The sequence below is a fragment of the Colias croceus genome, chromosome 3, assembly GCF_905220415.1.
Source record: "Colias croceus chromosome 3, ilColCroc2.1".
NCBI lineage: Eukaryota > Metazoa > Arthropoda > Insecta > Lepidoptera > Pieridae > Colias > Colias croceus.
The window spans coordinates 11,063,635-11,085,987 of record NC_059539.1 but is presented as its reverse complement, the minus strand read 5'-3'; the positions used below and the strand labels follow the sequence as shown (position 1 = coordinate 11,085,987).

The window sequence follows — 22,353 nt, the reverse complement described above, 5'->3', positions numbered from 1 at the left end:
CACTAGATATTTTTCGCTCTAATGCAGTTAGCACCGGATTTTGTTGGTTATATCAACTGTATCGAATTTATGCACTAGGTTGACCGTTGATTGCTTATTTAATTATTCCAATTCATCTGATTCTTTATTAAGATATGTAATTTTAATATAATAGGTTCACTTCTGCCCATACATAACTGTAAATACAACTAAACGTTAACTGCATGTCCAGTTTTGCATATACTCCCGACAAATATTTACTGTCCTGATCCCATTGTAATTTGCACCTCCTTCCTTAACTTCTATTTCAAATTGACCCTTGTTCCAGGCCGGCCAGAGCCTTCAGTGCGGTGGCTCGTCAACGGTGTGCTCGTGGACGAAGAGTACGAGCACAACACCGGTGACGTCATAGAGAACAGGCTGATGTGGCCAGCGATACGGCGCGCTGACTACGCAGCGGTGTTCACATGCCAGGCTGCGAACTCGCACCTGGTCCCGCCGAAGGAAGTTTCTTTGGTTTTGGATATGTTTTGTAAGTATATCTATTACTGGTGGAAATATGTACATTCTACACAGGGGTAAGACGCTTCAAATGTTGGTAAACGATGATGGTCCCTTACCTTAAAGCTTTACTCTCTTGCCCGCTTTATCATAAAAGTATACGTTTGAATCCACGTTCCCAGAGGGAAATCTTATATGTAGACATATTTATTTCTGAGAAATATTAAATAATCAGTCGTTTTGATTAGTATGAACAATCAACAACATCTTGAATATACCTAATTAGGAGAATTATAGCTTGAGGGCTCTCTTGTTAATATTATTCTTGTTTTAAAAGATATAATATGATTGTTTGTTTTGACTACATAAGAGGCCAATTCATTAATATTGGAAATAGGATAACGTATTACGTACTTTTATATGTAGAACATAAACAACAAAGAGGAAAATAATCTTTAATCATTTATTTTCTTCATTCAAATAAATCTACACTTATGTTAAAAGCGGGAGAGGTTGTCTGTTTTTCTGGTTGCACGCCATAATCTCAGGAACTGCTGGTAAAATTGAGAAAGTATTTTTGTGTTCTAATTACCGAGGAAACCTAAATTGCTATAAACCGCAACGCTATAGCCAAAAGAAATAGAGCAGCAGCAAAAAATGTTGCAAAAATATTCCCTTTGAGAGCAGATGAACTTTCTTTAAGTCAAATAGTAAAGACATAATATTTATATTAAGATCACCAAATTAAAACTAACAATACGTTTTACAGTAAGGCCGTTAACAGTAGAGATTAAGAAGCCAGCGGAGATGGGGGAAGGGGGAGTGCTCACGGCAGAGCGGAGGTACGAGGTCGCCTGTGAATCCGCTGGTAGCCGCCCTCCAGCCATCATCACGTGGTATAAGGGAAAGCGGCAGTTGAAGAGAATAACGGTAAGTTATTGTATAATAGGTAATAATATGAAAAAGATGTTACAGAATTATTATCCACGAAGTTAAAAAGATCAGATAATACAGAATTAACAATCTTATAAAAGTACTCCTTATATATTATTATGTATATAATTCGTCTTTTATAATAGGTAAGCTTTGAAACTATACTAGGTGAGTTTCGGTGGTACACAAATCTGTACGCTTAAGGGCTGATTTTTCAATCCTTGCTTGTATAAAACTACCATTTTAAAAACGTATTCTAATTGTCCGTATCTGACAGTTTATGTGACATTTTAATATAATCGTGTAATACTTTATTGGACGGATAAGTTTTAACCGAGCATTGAAAAATCGGCCCTTAAACTTCTTGTATTATTGATAGTCACTGTCAATGACAGTTACTATTACAGCAATTTATTTATAAAGGTGAGACCTTTATCATAGGTACAGGGTGCTGCGAGCCAAAGAAAGACACAGGGTGTTATAACAGAAAAGAGTTAAATAAAAAGTCATAAAAAGGTGCATTCAATGCAGTTTTTAATACTCGCCATAATTACGTGAATTATAAATTAATAGCGTTAAATAGGGCAAAATAAAACATAAAACCATACATCATTAGATCACTGACCTGTGAAAGCAACATCGTAGCGAAGTTGTCACGTTAATGTGAATGTATTTTACATGCTATAAAATTATAAAGAACTAAATATAAACGCGAAACTTGATGTATTTTTATGGTGCAATGGAAATGTTGCGATTTTAAGCTGCTGAATAATTATGAATATAATATGTCTGTATAAGACGATCTTTATTAATATAAAGATTTTTGGCTTTTTGGAAAAGTTTCTGTTTTATATTTTCTTCTCTTAAATGATTAATAAATTAATAATTAATTTTGATAGTAGAATTATATAATAATAATACCTGAAATTTTCCATAATTCCTTATAGCGTTGAACGCGAAATTAATATAACGAGAAAGATAAATAAACTACTTAAAATCTATTTTAAGTAGTTTATTTATCTTTCTCGTTATACCCATACCAAGACCAATACTCGATATAATTTAATTAATGCTATACTGTTGACCTTAATTACGTGAAAAAATAATTTTCTGCGTATGACGGGCGGTTTTCTGATCTTGATTAAGTTAATTCTATTAGCTGAATATATTTACATGTAATTATAGCTTGAGCGTATTTTTATTCCGTCATAACTATTTCAGAAATAATAAGGTTCGGCCTTAATTTTTATTTAAAACATATCATTTTTTTACTGAATTTCCGTATTTTATGAAAAAGCATGGGCGGGAAGCTTTCTTTGTAAGAATTTGTTGTTTACACCCACTTCAAAGAGAAAATTATTATTTGTGATTTCTTCCTAATTTTTAATCTACACTAATATTATAAAGAGGAAAACTTTGTTCGTTTGTTTGATTGTAATGAATAGGCTCATAAACAACTGGACCGATTTTAAAAATTCTTTCACCATTCGAAAGCTACGCATTATTCACGAGTAATATAGGATAGGTTATATCCCGGAAATTCCACGGGAACGGGAATTATGCGAGTTTTTATTTATTTATAAACCTTATGTCTGGTAGTTCTTCAAATTTAGTCAGATATATAATGAGCATTAACCCTTTCAAAACAAGACTACATAACACACAATTTTTTTAACTTTACACGGTACTTTTGGACATGGTGAATACACCGTCATATTCACCATGCTTTTGTTGATTATCGCCTAGATGTGTTGACATTTTGTGCTGTGCTTTGTGCTAACATATTTTTTCCATTCCAGGTTTTCCGAACAGTTCTACTTGAGATAATATGGTTAATGGTTAAAAGAATTAGTCACACAAAATTTCACCAAAAGCGTCTAAAAATTAGATGTTCAGAACACACCAAAATTCACATTTTATCGTACCGATACCAGCACGATATCCGATAAAATAAATCGCTCGTTAATAACGCGGAACGGTAACCTATGCAAATAATTTTAGAACGATAATAATCATGAATGGCGATTATAACAATGGTCGGAAAGAAAACTGGAATACCGCCAACGCCTGCTCCAAAGTACCACGATCACGCGATACCGGGATATGAGAATCGAAAATCGATACGATAACAATTTTATTCGATCCGATTCGAATAGACTCGGTGTCGGCATCTGGTGCATACGTAAACTAGATCGAAGGTAATGTCATGCTGGAGACTTTGGTATTCCCTTAATCGGCCTTTTAAATTTCCTAAAAGAAAGATCACTTTGCACTATCAAAATGTCTGCGCAATGTTTTAAGACTATCGATTCAATTGAAAACATCGGTTAAATATTATTGTGATCCTGTAGTAAATTAGTCTACATTTCATGTATGTGTACTACTAATATTATATAATATATTATAGTGTACTAGTATCTACTACTAATTTAGTGTACTATATCAAGTGTCCTTATTAAAAGTTTTGCTTAGTTTGGGTTTAGGCAACACAGTGTTTATTTATTTTACTAATTATATATTAATTATTCCACAAAGTTATAACTTTATCCAATTAAGGTTCTACACTTTCAAATTCATTAAAATTCTGTTATGACTTATCTATACTGTTAAATATTATACAGCTGAAGAGTTTGTTTGAACTCATTATTATCAGGAACTACTGGTCCGATTAAAAAAATGGTGTAAGATAGCCCATTAATCGAGGAAGGCTGTAGGCTATAAATCATCACGCTTAGACCAACCGGAGTGGAGCCAGGCGGGTGCGGTGCGCAGCTAGTTACATTATAACATCTAAATGCACAATCCCAAAGGAAACCAAAACGATACATTATCTATTGGTTACGTTGATATACAGACCGACAATGCTTGGATTGTTACCATTAGCAATTAACACGTACAAGGCCAGTTTACTCCTGCGTGATCATAATCGTAAGTCAGGCGACAATTGAGATTTAAGCGACCGCTTCATCGACTAATGTACCATTAGTTCGACATTCTGTGTCTAATGCCCCCACGTTGTTCTAATGATTATCGACTTGCCAAATACTTGACTTGGCTCGTAATTGAATGTTTGTCGAATTGAAGTCGATCGTACCTGACTAACTCGACAAGTGTGATAGTTATAATTGCTATTGTTGTTTTGTGTTATTAAGCTATTGCATAGCTTCTATCGCGGGCCTTGAGCGCGGGGACCGAATCGAGAAATTCCGTAACGAAAAAACCTCACGCTCCCCACTCCGACGGGCTCGGAGGTGTGGCTTGAAAGCATGCTGTGCAATAGGTTTACCGCGGCAGTCCCCGAGTGCCACGCGTCTTTTTTGTGGAGCCCAGACCCACTGCGGGATTTTAGCGCCACAGGAATAAGAGTAGATACTCTTATTCCTGTGGCGCTAATAATTTGATTAGAAAAACATTTCTTCACAAAACATCTTACTCTTAGATTATATTTAATTTAAATTTTAGTAAGAGTACTTTTTTCAAGTCATATCAACCCGTCCGATTAGGGCCCTTCTGGCCTCCTCCACTCAAGCGACAGCTCAAGCCGAGGTTCGTGGTCCCCGTCAAGGGGGGACGCCCTTGTGCATGTCGCTACCAGGGTGAACCTTCAGTTCACCCCCGCGTCCGCGTTAAAATGTAGAAGCCCTTCTGGCTAACATTGAGAAACACCTTTAAAAAAAAAAAAAAAAAAAGTCATATCAAATCATGTTTTTGAAATGAAGGTTAACTGTAACGTGTTACAAAATATTAAAATGGAACACTCTCCTATTTTTAGGATATTTTCGTTTTGATTTTGTTTTAGTCGTCCTTTTGGTTTATTTTTGCAATTTGTTAATGGATGTTTATGAGTGTGGAATCAAAACCAAACATGATACAGTAGTGAAAATATTTTTTATTAGATGCCTAAATTGTGTCAATTAGTGCATGATGGAGTAGATAGAGCGTAAATCAATACTAATATTATAAAGCTGAAGAGTTTGTTTGTTTGTTTGAACGCACTAATCTCGGGAACTACTAGTCCGATTTGAAAAAGTCTTTATATTATCAAGCTAAGACCAACAGGAGCGGAACAATGCGGTCGAAACCGCGGGTAACAGCTAGTTAATTTATAAATATTAAAAACTGCCCTGATTTTCTGTACCGGGCACGGAACCTATGAATATCTACCCTTTAAATGTATAATGTATGTTAAATCGTATTTAATAACACTGCCTAAACGTAATCAAAAATAATAGCCCTAAATTGCGTAATATTTATAACCTATTGTGCAAATAACCGTTATTTATTTTGCCTGCGACATCCACGACCTAATCGCTGATGGATTGATACATCGCTGGCTACGAACTACTAGTCCAAAAGCAAACACATGACGACGATGCAATATACAAGGACTCACGTAATAAGTCCGAAAGCCGCATTTGGCCGGTAATTATCGCCGATGATGGAGACCAGTTGGCAATAGTCCAGTTCTGCTATCGATAACTAGGGATGCCCGTTCCAATATTTCATATCGATGTTATCGATCTTTTGGCGGACCATTAAAATTGTGGTGCAATCGGAAGTTAATTTTGCGTCGGATACATCGCTGATAGCTGATACGGTGATATGAAATTTATATAACATTTTTGCGGATATTAAATTGGAAACAATTGGTATTTCTTGGCGTGACAAATGGTTGGGTTAGGTTGTTTTGTGTGGTTTTTTAGTGGGTTTTGCGTTCATCGATATTCGTGAACCGTTAAAGTTATCGCATCACTATTAAAAGCGACTTCGAAACTAGTGCACGGGAGAGGAGCAAGTTTGGGGCTCGTCGCATAATCTCCGCTGAATTAATGCTCCCTAATGACGAAGGAATACTGAAATTCATCAAGTAGGTACCTAGGCTTTTTGATTTGTGAAAACTTTGTATAAGTGGATACGGTGTTTTATAATTCATAATATCAATTAATATACTTAATAGTACTTAATGTCCTTTAACATTAGCATTTTACAACAGGCACATTGGATATTTCACTAAAATAAAACGATGTTTTTGATTCGCAATACTAACGAAATATATTAATTTCTTCATTGATTCAAAAATCTAACAACTATCTTATTTATAAACAAAAATAAACAAAACGAATAGTTATTACGACGTGTTAGGTAGTAATGTATTATTTTAGCAAAATATAACACATACGACACATAGTAGAGGACTCTAGAATCGATATTAAACATCTAAACCAATATTATATTCATAGTTTATTAAAAAAAATTATTTCTAGTAGAAATTGTATTACTACGTAAAAAGCTTCAACGTCCAATAAGAGGCAACTCAAAGAAAACAAAATTGAAATCTATTAAAGAAATTTAATAGTAAATTTTCAAAATTATGATTGTTTCGAAACATAGCGTGGAGGAAGGTTTTTAGCATCAGACAATGGTGCGGTTAAGTTATAGACCAAGAGCTGATATAACTTTCTTTCATCTTGTTTAGTTTTCTAGGTTAATATACAAAGTGAATATATTGCAGCTAAAAACTTCGATAATTGTCTAAAGAATATTAAAAAAGTATAAACTACATAGTACTGAAATAAATTAATATTCCTTTTTTTTTTTCGCCCAATGTCGTTTCATTATTTATTCATATTTTGAATCCTATCTAACTTTTCTATTTCGTATTCCGTAAATATATGTATCAGGACAATACGGTAATAACCTTCTCCTTTTTTAAGACGGTGAAAAATCTTTTAGTTTAATCTTTATTTGTACCATTCAAACAATATTAAATAAAGAGTGGAATAAAAATATGTACCAAATATTTAAAACGTTCAGCATCTCCTAGCCTAGCATTTCACCGGGTATCCAATTATCGCTGATCATTGAAAACTTGCCATTGAACTAACCGCACCAACTTAGCCCGTAAAAAACAAAACAATAAGAAATTATTCGCGCCATTATTGCACAATACTACAAAATGGCGAGTTAACTGCAAATTAAAAGTTTAAGTAAGAAAAAAGTTTCGTGCTCTTGGACTATAAACGACAAGCTTTCATTTTTTATTTATATCTATTCTATTTTGAGTTGGAGTAATGACATTTTTGCTATGGCTTTCTGTCGTTAACTTACGAGAATTTTAAGTATAATTATGGAAATCTTATCGAAAGAATAAGCATTTTAATGCATTAAAATTTTGGCGTTTTTATTTTTTATGCGATTTTATATTTCAAGTTGAAACCCATCAAACTCTTCAGGGGGTACTGGGTTCGATTCCCGGTTCTTCGGAGACGAAGAAAAAAAAATGTCTCGTTCTGGCAGGACACAGAAGGCTGATCACCTACTTGTCCCTAAATCGATCAGTGAAACAGATGTATAATGCATCTGCCCTTTACCCCACTCGGGGACATGGGACTTCACTTACACTACTTTGGTCCAAAATTTCATAATACCCACATTTAATAACTAAGTTTTCGTTACTATTTTCATGTTAAAGTTGAGTTTAAACCTTTTAGAACATTCAGATTTTTCCAATATCTTCCTACTTTTCCAAGAACTCTATATATTTTTAGTTGAGTTTTTAATATTGAAAAAATGGCATTTCCTTGTATTCAGTATAATGAAAATCACATATTGACCGTATAAAACATAATATCTATAACAAAATGAAAGATGTAATGCTAAAGAGCATACATAAAATTCCACTACAGTATAATATTTTGTAACTTTTAATATACTCTTAAAATTACGACTAATTTAACGTTACCTCTTAAGCTTGAAGCTTAAAGCTAAGTCCATTAAGCTCCTAAATAGAGCCTGCAAAGTAATCTATCTATCTATATAAAAATGAAACCCGTTTCGCGTTGTTATTCTCTTTTTATTATATTCCTTGAAGTACGAGAATGGTTCTTATGTAGAGAGAACATAAATATGTACCACAGACGAAGCCGGGGCGGAGTGCTAGTATACTTATAATATTACAGGAGGTTAAAACAAAACTTATTCTTTAGTATGTTATTTTTGATCCTTAAAAATAAAAAAAAACATACCGGCCGAATTGATAACCTCCTCCTTTTTTTTGAAGACGCCAAATCTCAAACGAAATACATGGTTTGATGAAATTATAATATTAAGTTCAAATATTTTATTTTTGCATACAGTAAATTATGTTTAGTTGAAAACAAGTTCATAACAAATCAGTGCGTCTAATGATATCGTGACGTTCTGTGTATACAAGGAAACTTTTAATTTACCTTTAAAATTCAAAAATGGTTAACCAAGATTTTTATCGAAAGCCAAGCGTTTGATTGACAATTAAAGCAAAAGCATTTACGAAATAATGTTAAAAGAAAAACAATATAACGCTTGGAAGTCAGACGTCTAACAGAGGTAGATCCAATTATCGCAGAACACTTTGCTTCGCCGCAAACCGCGTTCCCAACTCGTGCCAGAGGGTTATTAATTTTTATACATTTAAACTTTCAAGATTTTAGTTACAATGAAACGGGTTATGAGGGTTATTGTTATCGTTTAATTACAATTGGGAGATGAAGTTAGATAAAAAATGAATACTCAAATCAGCGGACTGAAAATTCGATCAATAATTCGGTTGCTTGGCTGGATTTGCTAAGGTTTTTTTTCTATTGTTTATTGTGTTTCTTTAATTACCATTGTATATAACACGTCCTACTAATATTATAAATGCGAAAGTTTGTGAGGATGTGTAAGTGGGTGTTTGTTACTCTTTCACACAAATACTACTGAACCGATTACAATGAAATTTAGCACACATATAAAGGATAACTTGGATTAAAACATAGGATAGGTTTTATCGCGGAAATCCCACGGGAACGAGAACTATTTATTTATTTATTTATTTATTTATTTATTTATTTATTTATTTATTTACACTTTATTGTGCTGGCATACAAATAAATCCTTAAAATTAAAACTTATAACTAGTCCAGCACAGAAGGCGGCCATATCACTTAAGAGTGATGAACTATGCGGATTGCGGGTTGTTCTTTGAAAACGCGGGCGAAGCCGCGGGCGGAAAACTAGTAGGATATAATAGTAGTGGCAATAAATTTAGTGCTCTTTTTTTGTAACAGTTCTATAAAGTATTCTTAGTGGGTTGGAATATTCCAAGACTTTACTAATTAATTATATAAGAATTAAAAGCAAATAACCTTTCAAGACAATGATGTTAAAAAAATATTGAAATGCTACGTTATTAAACTAATTACTTATCAATTAATACTCCTTAACTAATATTATACAATTATTATAATTCAAATAACTTCAACCAAAACCAGAACTGTCGAACCTAAATCACGACCAAAACTTGGTAATTCCTACATAAGTTGAACCTACAAATGCTACATTCATGAATGTGCCAACAATTAATAGGGCAAGTGGATTAGCGAGACGATTAGTGCATTCAGAGGCTGCAATCTCTTGAGAACAATTTAGCTAAGTCTGCGAGATATGGCTGGCTTGTAACTGAGCGATAGAAAGTATTGAGGTAATAAAGGTTCTGTTGTGTTGGAGCACAGATAATATTATACTAAGTAGTAGTTGGAGCAATTTTTTTGTGAAGAAATCGATGGTATGTTAATAAGAATCGATAATATGGTGCAACAATTACGATTTGATTACAAGTTAGGTTTTTATTGGACTGACAAATATGGTTATAGTAATGGTCTATTAAGCGCCTTATTCACGGTCCATCCCCGCTGTACGTCCCGCCAAGGTCATACACGATGCACGACGCAAAACGACAGTGAATAGTTTTGACGTACGTCAATAATAACTTAATAATAAAAATTATTGACGTACGTCAACGTGTATGACCTTGGCGGGACGTAGAGCCAAATAGACCAATGGAATAAGGCGCTTTACAATAACGTTGACGGGAAAAAGTGGGAAAATATTTAATAAGTCACACTTCGGCTAAAAGAAAATTATTAAGGATAAGTACTTTAAAATCAATAAAATACATCCTGTATTTTCATTTTCAAACTTTTGTTGGAATTTTAATTTCCCGTCTTTGGTCAAAATAAAATGTCATACCCCGTAACATAAAATTCTGTAACACTTTTTGAACTGTTCTGAAAAAATAATAATCCAATTACATATTCGATTGAAATATATTATATTTGATGTTAATTAACATGTCAGTCCAATTTTAGATCAATAGTCAATACGCTGAAGGCAATCTTAATCTAGACATGATTTGCAATATAGCACGTCGAACGCAATGAAATGAAATAATTTATGGGGCATAGACGATAGTGCAAGCGCGGGTTATTGACCTCTGGGACTCATTGCTGTTGTAAGGGTGTGTTCACGTGGAGATATAGTGAATTGTAGAAGCGACCAGTTCTGGCTACTGCGGCTACGTTTATGAAGGAGTTAATATTTTAGGTATTGAAAAGTATAACGAAGAATATGGATATTAAAATACTAGTTTAACGGGTGAATAGAATATCATTTTCTTTAATCATAACACATCGAGATACTAGGGATTCGTAGAAGCGACCTACGACTGCTACGATTGCTACGTACGACTGTTACGATTGCTACGTGCGACTGCTACGATTGCTACGTATGACTGCTACGATTGCTACGTATGACTATTGAGTGCTCATACCACATCGATAAGTTTTACATTTTTAAGTAAAATAAAACCAAAATAATCTTTTAAATCTTTTATAATGATATAAAAACGGATTTCATTCATAAGAGATGTGTAGAAATTAACACTTATTCCTAAAATAACACGTTTTTTACAACAAATATTTATCTTATAATAATATATAGTCTACTAATACGTCTAATGTTTTAAATATTTTTTGTTCAATACGCCCTTTGTCTAACTAAACATCGCACATCTATGGACTCACCTTTAGAATATTTTGCTCAAGCTTGTAGCTCTAGTAATTAACTTGAAGACGTCTCAACATGGATTTGCCATTTACAAATAGATTGAATTTTCAAACAGATTATATTTTATGTACTAATTGTTATAATTGGCAAAAGATATGAATTGTTTTGATGAAGATGAGAGATGAGAAATCCTATAAAAAACTTCTATACAATACTAGCTGCGCTCCGCGTTTTCACCCGCGTGGCTCCGCTCCTATTGGTCTTAGCGTGATGATTTTATAGCCTATAGTTTTCCTCAATGAATGGGCTATCTAACACAGAAAGAATTTTTCAAATCGGACCAGTAGTTCCTGAGATAAGCGCGTTCAAACAACAAACAAACAGCATTATAATCTTAATATATATAAATCTCGTGTCACAATGTTTGTCCTCAATGGACTCCTAAACCACTTAACCGATTATAATAAAATTCGCACACCAAGTGCAGTTCGATCCAACTTGAGAGATAGGATAGTTTAAACATATAGGTACCACGGGCGAAGCCGGGGCGGACCACTAGTATTATTTTATTTATTTTATTTAAACCCTTTATTGTACTGCCAACAAAAGTTACAAAAAGAAAAGAGAACTTATACTAAAAGAAGACACAGCACAGATGGCGGCCTTATCACTTATAAGTGATTTCTTCCAGGCAACCAACTAAAGATGTGATAACAAAATAGAAAAAGGAGGTGGGTAAAAAGTATACGCAAGAAATTATGTAATATAATAACAATAAAACAAAATACTAATAAATATACTATAAATAATACATAGACATATAATAGATATCATACATATAAATACATATATACCTATAATTATAAATACATACCATAAGTAAAATAAATACATACATACAATACATATCATAATACATGTAGGTACATAATATATAATATGTATATAACGGCAAATTACAGCGAAAGAGCAAAAATATACTATCCCGAGCCAAAAGCAAGATTCAGATAATGACTTCTGACAAGGCTTTTGAATGTGGATAGCGTTTGGGCTTGTCTGATATTTATCGGCAAGGCATTCCAGAGGTTAATGGCAGTAACCGTAAAGGAATCGCCATAGAAGTGTGTGCGGTGAAAAGGAATACTCAGAACAAGCCTATCCACAGAACGAAGAGAATAATTTTCACAATGCAGGAAGTTAAATTTATTTTTGAGATAGGAAGGGGTCTTAGGGTCAAAAAGGATACGATATAGTAGCTGCAAATAATGCACATTCCGGCGAAGACGGATTGGGAGCCACTTGAGCTTCTTGCGAAAGGAGGAGACGTGATCGTATTTGCGAAGACCAAATACGAACCAGATACCGAAATTCTGAAGACGCTCAAGTTTGTCTAATTGCTCCACTGATAGATCAGGAAAGCATGCATCAGCGTAATCAATAATGGGTAGGAGTAGGGATTGTGCTAGCATAATTTTTGTCGATATGGGTAGGAAGTTACGAAGACGCCGTAGAGAACTAGACGCAGCGTAAAATTTCCGACCAAGTTCCTGAATCTGATGTGACCAAGATAAAGTCTGATCCAAGTGAATACCTAGATTTTTTACATTCTTACTGTAAGGTATGATGACGCCGTGAATATTTATGGAAGGCAATATACCCCAGTCAACCTCAGAAAGTTGATAAGGACTACCGATAACGATGACCTGGCTCTTTGATGGGTTCAACTTAAGGCCGAATTGATCGCACCAACTAACTATGTTAGCCAGTTCGTTATTAATAGAGCGAACAGCATGCGGTAGGTCATCAAGCGTTGACTGGACATATATCTGTAAATCGTCAGCAAACATATGGTAGGGAGAAGTTAATTTGGATGTGAGATTATTAATGAAAATGGCAAAGAGCAGAGGTGACAAAACGCCACCCTGTGGCACACCGGCGGAGACTGCACACCAAGATGAATGTTTTTCATCAAGCAAAACACGCTGCCGCCGATCGCCCAGGTAACTTCGAAACCAATCAAGAACTGTTGATGAAAAGTTAATAAGACGTAGCAAACTAAGCAGTATATTATGATCTACGGTGTTAAAAGCATTGCTAAAATCCAGAAGTGCTAAAACTGTGAGTTGCTTATTATCCATACCGTGTCGAATGTCATCGGTAACTTTGACAAGGGCAGTGGTCGTACTATGACCGGGACGGAAACCAGACTGATAAGGACTAAGGATACTATTAGTGTTGAGGAAGGAACTAAGCTGGGAATGGATAAGACGCTCAAGTACTTTGGATAGAAAAGGTAAGATGGAGATGGGTCGGAAATCAGACAAACATAAAGGATTCGATTTTTTGGGAAGAGGGATGATATGAGCGTCCTTCCAGGCGCTAGGAAATGTTCCGGAGATAATTGAAAAATTTAGGATATGGGTGATGATGGGAATAATGATATCAAGGATAGGAATGATCATATTACGACTGATAAGATCAGTACCGATGGCATTCGACGATATGGACAGGATTGTCTTCTTAACGTCATCAACAGAACTTTGTTTAAAAATAAAGGGAGGAAAATCAAGAGTAGAAACGGTAGAGAGATTTTTGAGAGTAGAGGCATTTTTTACGGTATCGTTAAGAATAGATGGAGACGCAAAGTGTGAATTTAAATTGTCAATATTGATGTTGCAAGAAGGGAACGTATGGGAAGATTTACCAACTCCTAGAGATTTTAAAAATTTCCAAATTTTAACTGGGTCGCCGTTTTCGACTGACTCATGGATATGGCGTCTTTGTGCATCCCTACACAATACGTTGCAACGATTACGGATAGTTTTATATTTGTCCTGCATCTCGGTTGATTTGGCCGTCTTCAGTTTAGTCTTTGCACGATGTTTTTTGCTAAGAAGAGATTTAAGTTCTGGCGAAAGCCAAGGGGCAGGAGTGTGCTTCTTTTTCACGGGCCTTAAAGGGGCATGCTTATCATACAAAGCAAGCATAATGTCGTTAAATATATTCACTTTAAGGTCAATTGTTTCAGCATCAAAAACTGCTTGCCAATCACATTCGGAGGCATCCAATTGAAGTTGGTCGTGGTCCATACCGGCAAAGTTACGCAGCAGGATAGAGGTGGGTTTGAATTTAGGAGGACGGAGTTTATAGGATAAGTAGATGAGGTCGTGATAGGAAAATGCATCCGCGGAGCACTGACCATGCTTGGATACGGAAAGGGGAGAGGAGGTAATGATGAGATCTAGGAGGGAAGGGCAGCAGCCGGGAGAGAAGTGGGTAGGATTAAGTGGTAGTATTTGGAGATTGTGTGAATTTAGGAGAGAGTATAATTTCTTACTGCGGTGGTCGTCTTTAAGTAGGCATGTATTAAAGTCACCCATAAAAATAAGATGATTATACTCAGGAGTGAGGTCATCAAGGAGGAGGTCAAAGGAAGAGAAGTAATTATTGGTTAGGGAAGGGCTATAGAATACACCAAGGAGAATTTTGGAGTTAGGTAGTTGGACTTCGATAAGGAGATGTTCGGTAGTATTGTTAGGAGGAGGTTGGGAGGAAGATCGGATCAACTTGAAGGGGATGAAACTACGAAGATATATCGCAACTCCACCACCACCCCTGCCAATGCGATCATTACGGATAAGATGGAAACCAGGAAGGGAATAATTGGCAGATGGAAGGGAAGGCTTTAGCCATGATTCGGACACCAGGATAGCATGGATATTATTAGATACGAATGATGCAAGCATATCGGGAAAGTGAGCCGGAATGCTCTGTGCATTGATGTGAGTGACGTTAAAATTTTTGGGAACATCATTGAACAACGTAGGTAGGACGAGGGAAAGGGGAGAGGAAGCACTATGAAAACTATTCTCATCGCTGTTTAAAGAATCAAAAGACGTTGAGTGACTGCAATCATGAAACTCGGAATGCTCAGAACTAACATTAGACATTATAAATAAAAAGTAGGTACTAATAAATAACAATAAAAATAAAGTACTTATAAAATATTGATAATAATTTAAAACAAAAATAAATAATATATTATATAAATGTAAGAAAAAAAAAATATACTTATAAACAAATATTATATTAATATTACAGATACTAAAACTATACTTAACACCTCGTACCCTCCGGAATTTAACTAGACATTAATTTAATATACAATACGTAATACGTACATATTAATCACAGCACAGAAATAAAAAAAAATAAAAATAAAATATCTAAAAGAAAAAACAGTACTTAAATCACAATCAATTTCCACATGGCAAGTATATCTAACATGGAATAATTATTAGACGTTTGACATACAGTTTACAATTAATGACAGCTGACACTTGACAAATGACAATTACAAATGTTATCGTAAGTAAACAAAGGTAAACAACGAAAGTGAAAGAATTTAAGTAGCTTAAAATTTAAATAGCAAAAAAAGATTAAAGCAGAAGGTAGATTGGAAAATAATAGGAAAGTTATACATAGGATAAAAATACGTCACAACAGTTTATGAAGGTCATAATAAGTAGTGCCAAACAAGTTCAAACTAAAAAGTTAACAAAAATTACGCAATTTAAGACAGAGAAGATAATTGAAATACATATATTGTGCGCTACTTCGCTTTAACAGGCCTTTTTGAACGAGATACTATTTTGCTATCTTTGGAAGGAATATTGGATACTGCAGTGATACCTGGATTAGGTTTATCGTTCTGAGCTGCCAGGATAGATGGAAAGTCAGCAATGTTCTCCACCCGATGACGAACACCTCCAGGGGGTTGGCTTTAGTTAACTTCCGCACGAATTTGTTGGAAATATTTATATTGTTAGTTAGCTAGGTAATGTAAGATTGTAATTCCAAAATATTATCGTTAGGAAACTTGTAGTTTTTTAGTTATTAATTTTTAAAGTTAATAATTTTTTGTGCGAAAAAAGCGCATTTATCCGTTTTGTTGTGCAAAAAAAGCGGACCAAGACGTTCCATTTCACTGTACTGTGCCTTTACTCAGCGGCCGGCGAGTGCCAAAAGCGACTTTAGGGCGATTCCCACTCAAACAAAAAAAAATCTACGTAAGTAGGTTAAAAAACTATTAAACTTTTATTTTTAATATCCAAATAGGTAGCGAGGAGCGAAGCGACGAGCGTGTTAGGTTAACTCTTGAACTGCCGCACGAGCCGAGCGAGCGAAGCGAGCGTGCCGCGGCAGCGGCCGGCGAGTGCCAGAAGCGACTTTAGGGCGATTCCCACTCAAATAAAAAAACTGCGTAGGCTTACACAACTTGTTTGTTTTTTATTTATGTATCGTAAATTTTTTGTTATTATCGTCTAATGCTTAGTTAAAATGATTTAACACCAATTCCATACATTTTGAGGTTAGAATAGGAAAATTGATTTTTCTCCAAAACTATTGGTTTCCTAACTTTCCCCTTTTGGGGGGAGGGTCCCCCCCCTCCTCCTCCCCCTCCCCTCCCACAAAAAACCTATAATACGTGCGGCAGTTAACTAAAGAAACCCCCCTCCAGGTCCAATGACAAAAATATGCCCATTTCTTGTCCAGCATTTAGTGATGCCAAATTGTTGCCGAGCAGCCAAAAAAACCTCATGTCTGCTCTTGGTAAGAAATTCGGAGAGAGTGATCCCCGTACCCTTCAGATTGATTTTGGATGACCAAATGTGCTCCTTGTCGGACAGGTTGCGGAGTTTGATGAGAATTGGTCGTGGCTTGTTCTCCTTGGGGCTTCCTAGCCTGTGACATCGACTCACTCCATTGATGGACAAATTTGGTAACTTTAAATTGGTGGATAGAATATTCAAGGTTTGAGAGGTCACATTTTCATCTTTATTCTCCGGAACACCATGCAGCAATAAAATTTTCCTTCTACTTCTCATTTCCAGATTGTCACATAACTTATACAGACAGTCAACCTGAGTCTGAAGGCATTGCAGTGAGGTGATAACAAAGGATCGGAAAGCTGTAAAGTCAGATGCCAACCTAGTCGGAGGACTGGCCAATGAAGTGGTAGTGGAAGTTTTTTTGAGATCCTCTTGGAATTCCAGCATTCTTTTATTAAACATTTCGGACATCTGTGCCATAGATTCCTTGATAGAATGTAAATCCATATTGTCATTCATTCTTAAGATTAAAAAGTGCAGTCAAGTGAGGTTAGGAATGACAAAGTAAAATAGAAAGTGAAGAATTGATTTTGGATAATAGTTTTAGTGTTATTTTTGTAGGAGAATGATCCGGCAAGTACGTAGGTAACTTAAAACATAATTTATTAAACTTTTTAAATTAAATACCAATAAAATAGCGTGGAGCAAATAAATCGCGTGTGTACTCAATTATTAGTATAGATTGGGTATTAGTATAGATTTACTAAGAAATATTATATTCGTATTATATTTCACAAAGAATACAATTAAATATTAGCTCAGTTGCTATTAAGACTAGTATTAACTATAACAATATCACTTATCCAATACTTTATACGAAAACAAAAATAATAAACCCAAACATTGCTAACAAATATCACATTTCAAGTATCATTGACACACAATTTCTCATCCCTAAGAATATCTTTTATCAATATTCCTTTAGAGATTTCTCGTATAGCTATGTCGAATTACACATATCGGTTGCTGTAAAAATAATACGGACGAATGTTTGGAACGGTTCCAATGTGATAATTGTATACCAATTAATTTTTAACAGACGCTGTTTTGCCCGGAGTAGGTCGATGTAAACGAGAGATGGTTGTAGGGAATGCGCTTAAAGTCATTATGAAATAGATAGTGTAAATACATGTTTCTAAAATCTATCAAAATGTAGATAAATCAAATTTAAAACGTGAATGTAAATTGTGTTTGAAGTGATTTCGCATACAGTCGAGCTTTATCAAATATAGGTATTTACTTCTAAGACTTAGGAACTACGTAAAATTCAGCGGACATAAGAAAACAATATAAATAATTTGCCTTCTAACACTTTATAGAAGCTTTACATCAATATCAGGTAGTCCCTGTTAGCCAAAACCACTTTGTTTGACATTACTACACGGCACACTCGTCTCAAGGCTTCATAATACTATATCGGGTCACTCAGACACTAACATAGTTTGAGAACACGCTTGAAGATTGATCAGCATGACATGATATACACACTTGAGTGTCTAATGAACAAGTGACTAGATGAGGCCTATCTGTATCTAAATAGATGAATTAACTATTTGTAGAGGAAAGTCACCAAATATGGAATAGTATCCTAATATGGAATTCCTTCATTTCTCTAAGACTATAAGTATGAATCGCAACATTCGACCATCTTCTGTTTCATTTGGTGTACTAAATATCGCACTAACACCATCGAATTATTTGCGCGAACGGTTTACATGTAGCAGGCGTGTTTTGTTTTGCTGCCGTGCAGAAATTTTTTAAGGTAAGTAATAAATGAGTATTACCGGCTATTATGTTTTGTTTTTGATAAGTGTTATACTATTTAGTATATTGGTATCATGTTTATTTCACCATTTTGTGATCTTTTGTCTTTAAAATATTGTGAAATGAAAAAATATTTAGAAGAGTTTGGACTAGTATAAAAATCCAAATATGGACAGTCGTCGGTGTCTAATTATGGAATATTATAAACTTGCTATTATTTCTTTAAAAACTGTATGTAATGTTTGTTTTTAGTAACATACATGCATCAGCAGAGTCAGGAGGTTCTGTTCAAGACTTCTTTCCATGGATGAAAGTGGAGAAAGTTGAATTAAACGCTTGATGTATGGGCTCTGAACACATTATGATGTGCTGGTCCAGATGGATCTGGATTTGTGACTTTTGCAAGTAATTACGTAACTTCTTTCATTTATCACAATATGTTATATTCATTTAATTGATCTCAAAGATATTCATTACATTTTTGTACTTGTTATGTTGATTTTTGCTTATATTCCATAAATGGGTACCTATTCCATATTTGGTTACTCTTTTGTGATTTTGTTTTTTGTGTAATATTTTAATTTGATTACTGATATATTTGGTTAAAGGCTGTTAATTACTACTTATAGATGTATGACTGATCAGTAAAAACAATAAACTGATTTAATTTATGTGAAGTTTTATTTTTATATCCCAAAAACAAAATGGTATTCCATATTTGGTGACTTTCCTCTATGGATAGACAAAATATGTGATAGAAGGGATGAGAAGCTGAAATTTATTATTACTTTATCCCGCGGCCTCGCGCTTTTTCTAAAACCTAATAAATTATATACTACCTTACTTGAATCTAACTAACCTTCCGCTTGAATCACTCTATCTATTAAAAAAATCCGTTACGTCTTTTTAAAGATTTAAGCATACAAAGGGACATAGGGACAGAAAAAGCGACTTTGTTTTATGCTATGTAGTGATATCGGCTGTTATTGAAAGTGTATTAGGTATTGATTATACTGGTAAATATATTTTCTTATCATAACTAATATCAGTAAAATTTTAAAACAAATACATCTAGTTTCTCTAATAAAATGTATTTGCTACAAAGTTCTAATCATGTCATGTAAATTTTAACATATTATATTAAAGAAACAACAATGCAAGGCAATGTAAACACAATAGTACTTATGTTTGCATCTACAGACCAAAAACTAATCCGTCAGAGACAACCAATATTTACGTTCGCAAACTCTCAACAAACTGCATTAAGGCAATTTGGATGATATTACACGGGTAAATGTTTGCCCGGGCACCGCATACGATATTCAAAAATAATAGTATCCGTAACGTAAACAGGGATCCGTGCGGATATTAAAACATATTAGAGATTTGCCGCTTCACTTGCGATACAACGATCCATACAATTTGACGCACCGACGAACTCATTTTTGTTGGCGCAAGTTTTGAAATACACAATGTAAAATTTCACATTAGACGAATTGTAAAACTAAAATGTATGCGATTTTATACGCACGCTTTTCTGTTTTGTAGGTGACCGGAATTTGGGTCGTGTTTACGTTTGTCGCGTTTCAATTGTTTTGTACGTTTTTTGCTGATACTTATTCGTTGAGTGCGTTTATGGCCAAATAGCTTTTATAATAGATGACAAAATTACTACCAATTCCTAAATATTGATGGTGCAATGCTCCATTACTTGAACTGTTATAAAATATTGTGGCTTTTAATTTCACTATGTTAATAAATGGACTTGAAGTAAAGACGACTACTTGATTGATGATATTGTCCTCTTTTTGCCTATGTTCAAGGAATAAATAATATTAGTTGATTAGATTGGATACTGATAGTTCTACTTTTGTATAATCATAATCTTAAAAAGACGACGACATCACTTCCGCGAATATGTATCTTCATAAAATGTGAAAAAAAAGAAACAAAAACAAAAAGTGACAGTAAATCTTACTAGCTCAATTACATCGAAGCGTACCTCATTAATAGGCCCAAGAACCTTATAGGTGTTTAAAACATTGCCTAAGCAGGTGTGTCGCCGAAACGACTGGCTCGATTAAAACGGAATTTAGTAAAGCTGTTAAGGTTAATCTTTCAGAAACTCATAACTTCCCTTAAGAGCTAAATCGGCCGAAGTAAATGAGCCTAGCTCAAGAGAAAAACTTTTCGAGAATTTTCCATCGTCGCCTCACCATTTAATCTCCTAAACTAATTGGTTCCATAGCGGAGTCACAGGCTCAATCTGAGTTTCTAGTGGGTTCATTAAAAACTTCTTTGTAATAAAGTTTAGATAAGCAGTTTCGAGATCATAATAGGCAGTTCTCTTTGAAGAGGGTCTGTTTATTTTTTCGCGATCACGAACAAAGTCATTTTACACGTGGAAAATGTTTCACTGAAGCCACTTTATGCGAAAGTTTGTCCTTTGGAGCAATTATTTAACTAACCAGTTTCAATAAAGATAACGTTTTTTGTAAACGTTAGATGGGTTGGGAATTCATTGTTCTGTTTAAACGTAAATTTAACGTAAATTTGAATTTTTATTTTCCTAAGAAAAACCAATGTTTCAAAAAATTTTGACTAACAATTAATATTGATTGATATCTATACTAATCAGGAATAATATTTGTCGTTAAATAAAAATTGTATTTAGAAATATAATAAAAGCAATGTGCGAGCGAAATTTCTTTCACAAAACAAAAATATTTCTCTCTTATATTTTTCAAATTACTTTCTTTACGACAACACAACTCCAAATAAGTTCAAGTGACTGCGATGAAAGTTGCTTCAATTTTCAAAAGTTCTCGTGACATCTTCTCAAAATTAAACTTATGATAGTTCTTATATTCACGGTAAATATGAAGAAGTTTTGGCATACCTACTTACATGCTTTCAATTATAAAAATTAAACAATTATTGAAACAAGTTTTACAACTAAAATTGAAAAATAAAATCCAAAGAACATTATGACCAGGTGTAAAATATTTGAACATAAAATTAATCAAGAAACAGCTAGTATAATAATCTTTAGTGATATTAAGTTTAATAAACCCTAACTAGAGCGCTTATTTCAAAATTTTCAACCAATAAATACTTCAATTATACTTTTTTAATACTCCCAATACGCCCAATATCGCTCGATTAACGTCACTCGATCTTATTTTTACGCAAAATAAGGACGGGGCTTTACCACGATCTCACCTGCTCTACTGAACATAGCATGTTGAAAATTTCATGTGCAAATATCCGTATAGAAACACTATCAAGCTATCTGCGTTATACCACATAGAATGATGAGTGACAGTACCGTTTCAAATATCTAAAAGCGTCTATCACGTCAGGTTCTAGCTTCGTGTATGATATGATACCAGCACAATAGACCCGCGGGGAACGATCTCAGCTATGGAGGAAACTTTGTATCTCCCGATAGTTTGTTCTTGTTTTAGTTTTTGTATAATGTGCGCTGTTATCAGCTAGATAGCGTCTTATAAAGCTGTTTGAATTTTATCAAGTTAATTCAATAAATGATTATGCAATTGATGAATATATAAATTAAGGATTGAAAGAAGAAGTTATAAGAATATTATTTTCTCGTGTTTGTTTTGACGCGAGTATACTC

The 22,353-nt window shown here is 34.3% G+C and overlaps 1 protein-coding gene and 2 long non-coding RNA genes across 3 annotated transcripts in view; all 3 read left to right on the top strand.

Moving 5' to 3' along the window:
- The window catches only part of LOC123706163 (nephrin), a 373,060-nt gene that overhangs the window by 235,389 nt on the left and 115,318 nt on the right, over window positions 1-22,353 (top strand). The window contains exons 6-7 of the mRNA XM_045655331.1: window positions 308-511; window positions 1,250-1,410. Coding sequence (XP_045511287.1) covers window positions 308-511; window positions 1,250-1,410 — 365 coding nt within the window. The remainder of the gene's footprint in view (window positions 1-307; window positions 512-1,249; window positions 1,411-22,353) is intronic.
- Window positions 16,799-17,599, top strand: LOC123706164. Its single transcript, XR_006753373.1, has 2 exons — window positions 16,799-17,091; window positions 17,172-17,599. It is a non-coding gene; the product is annotated as an uncharacterized LOC123706164 (long non-coding RNA).
- Window positions 18,510-19,384, top strand: LOC123706165. The gene is made up of 2 exons (XR_006753374.1): window positions 18,510-18,711; window positions 18,966-19,384. It is a non-coding gene; the product is annotated as an uncharacterized LOC123706165 (long non-coding RNA).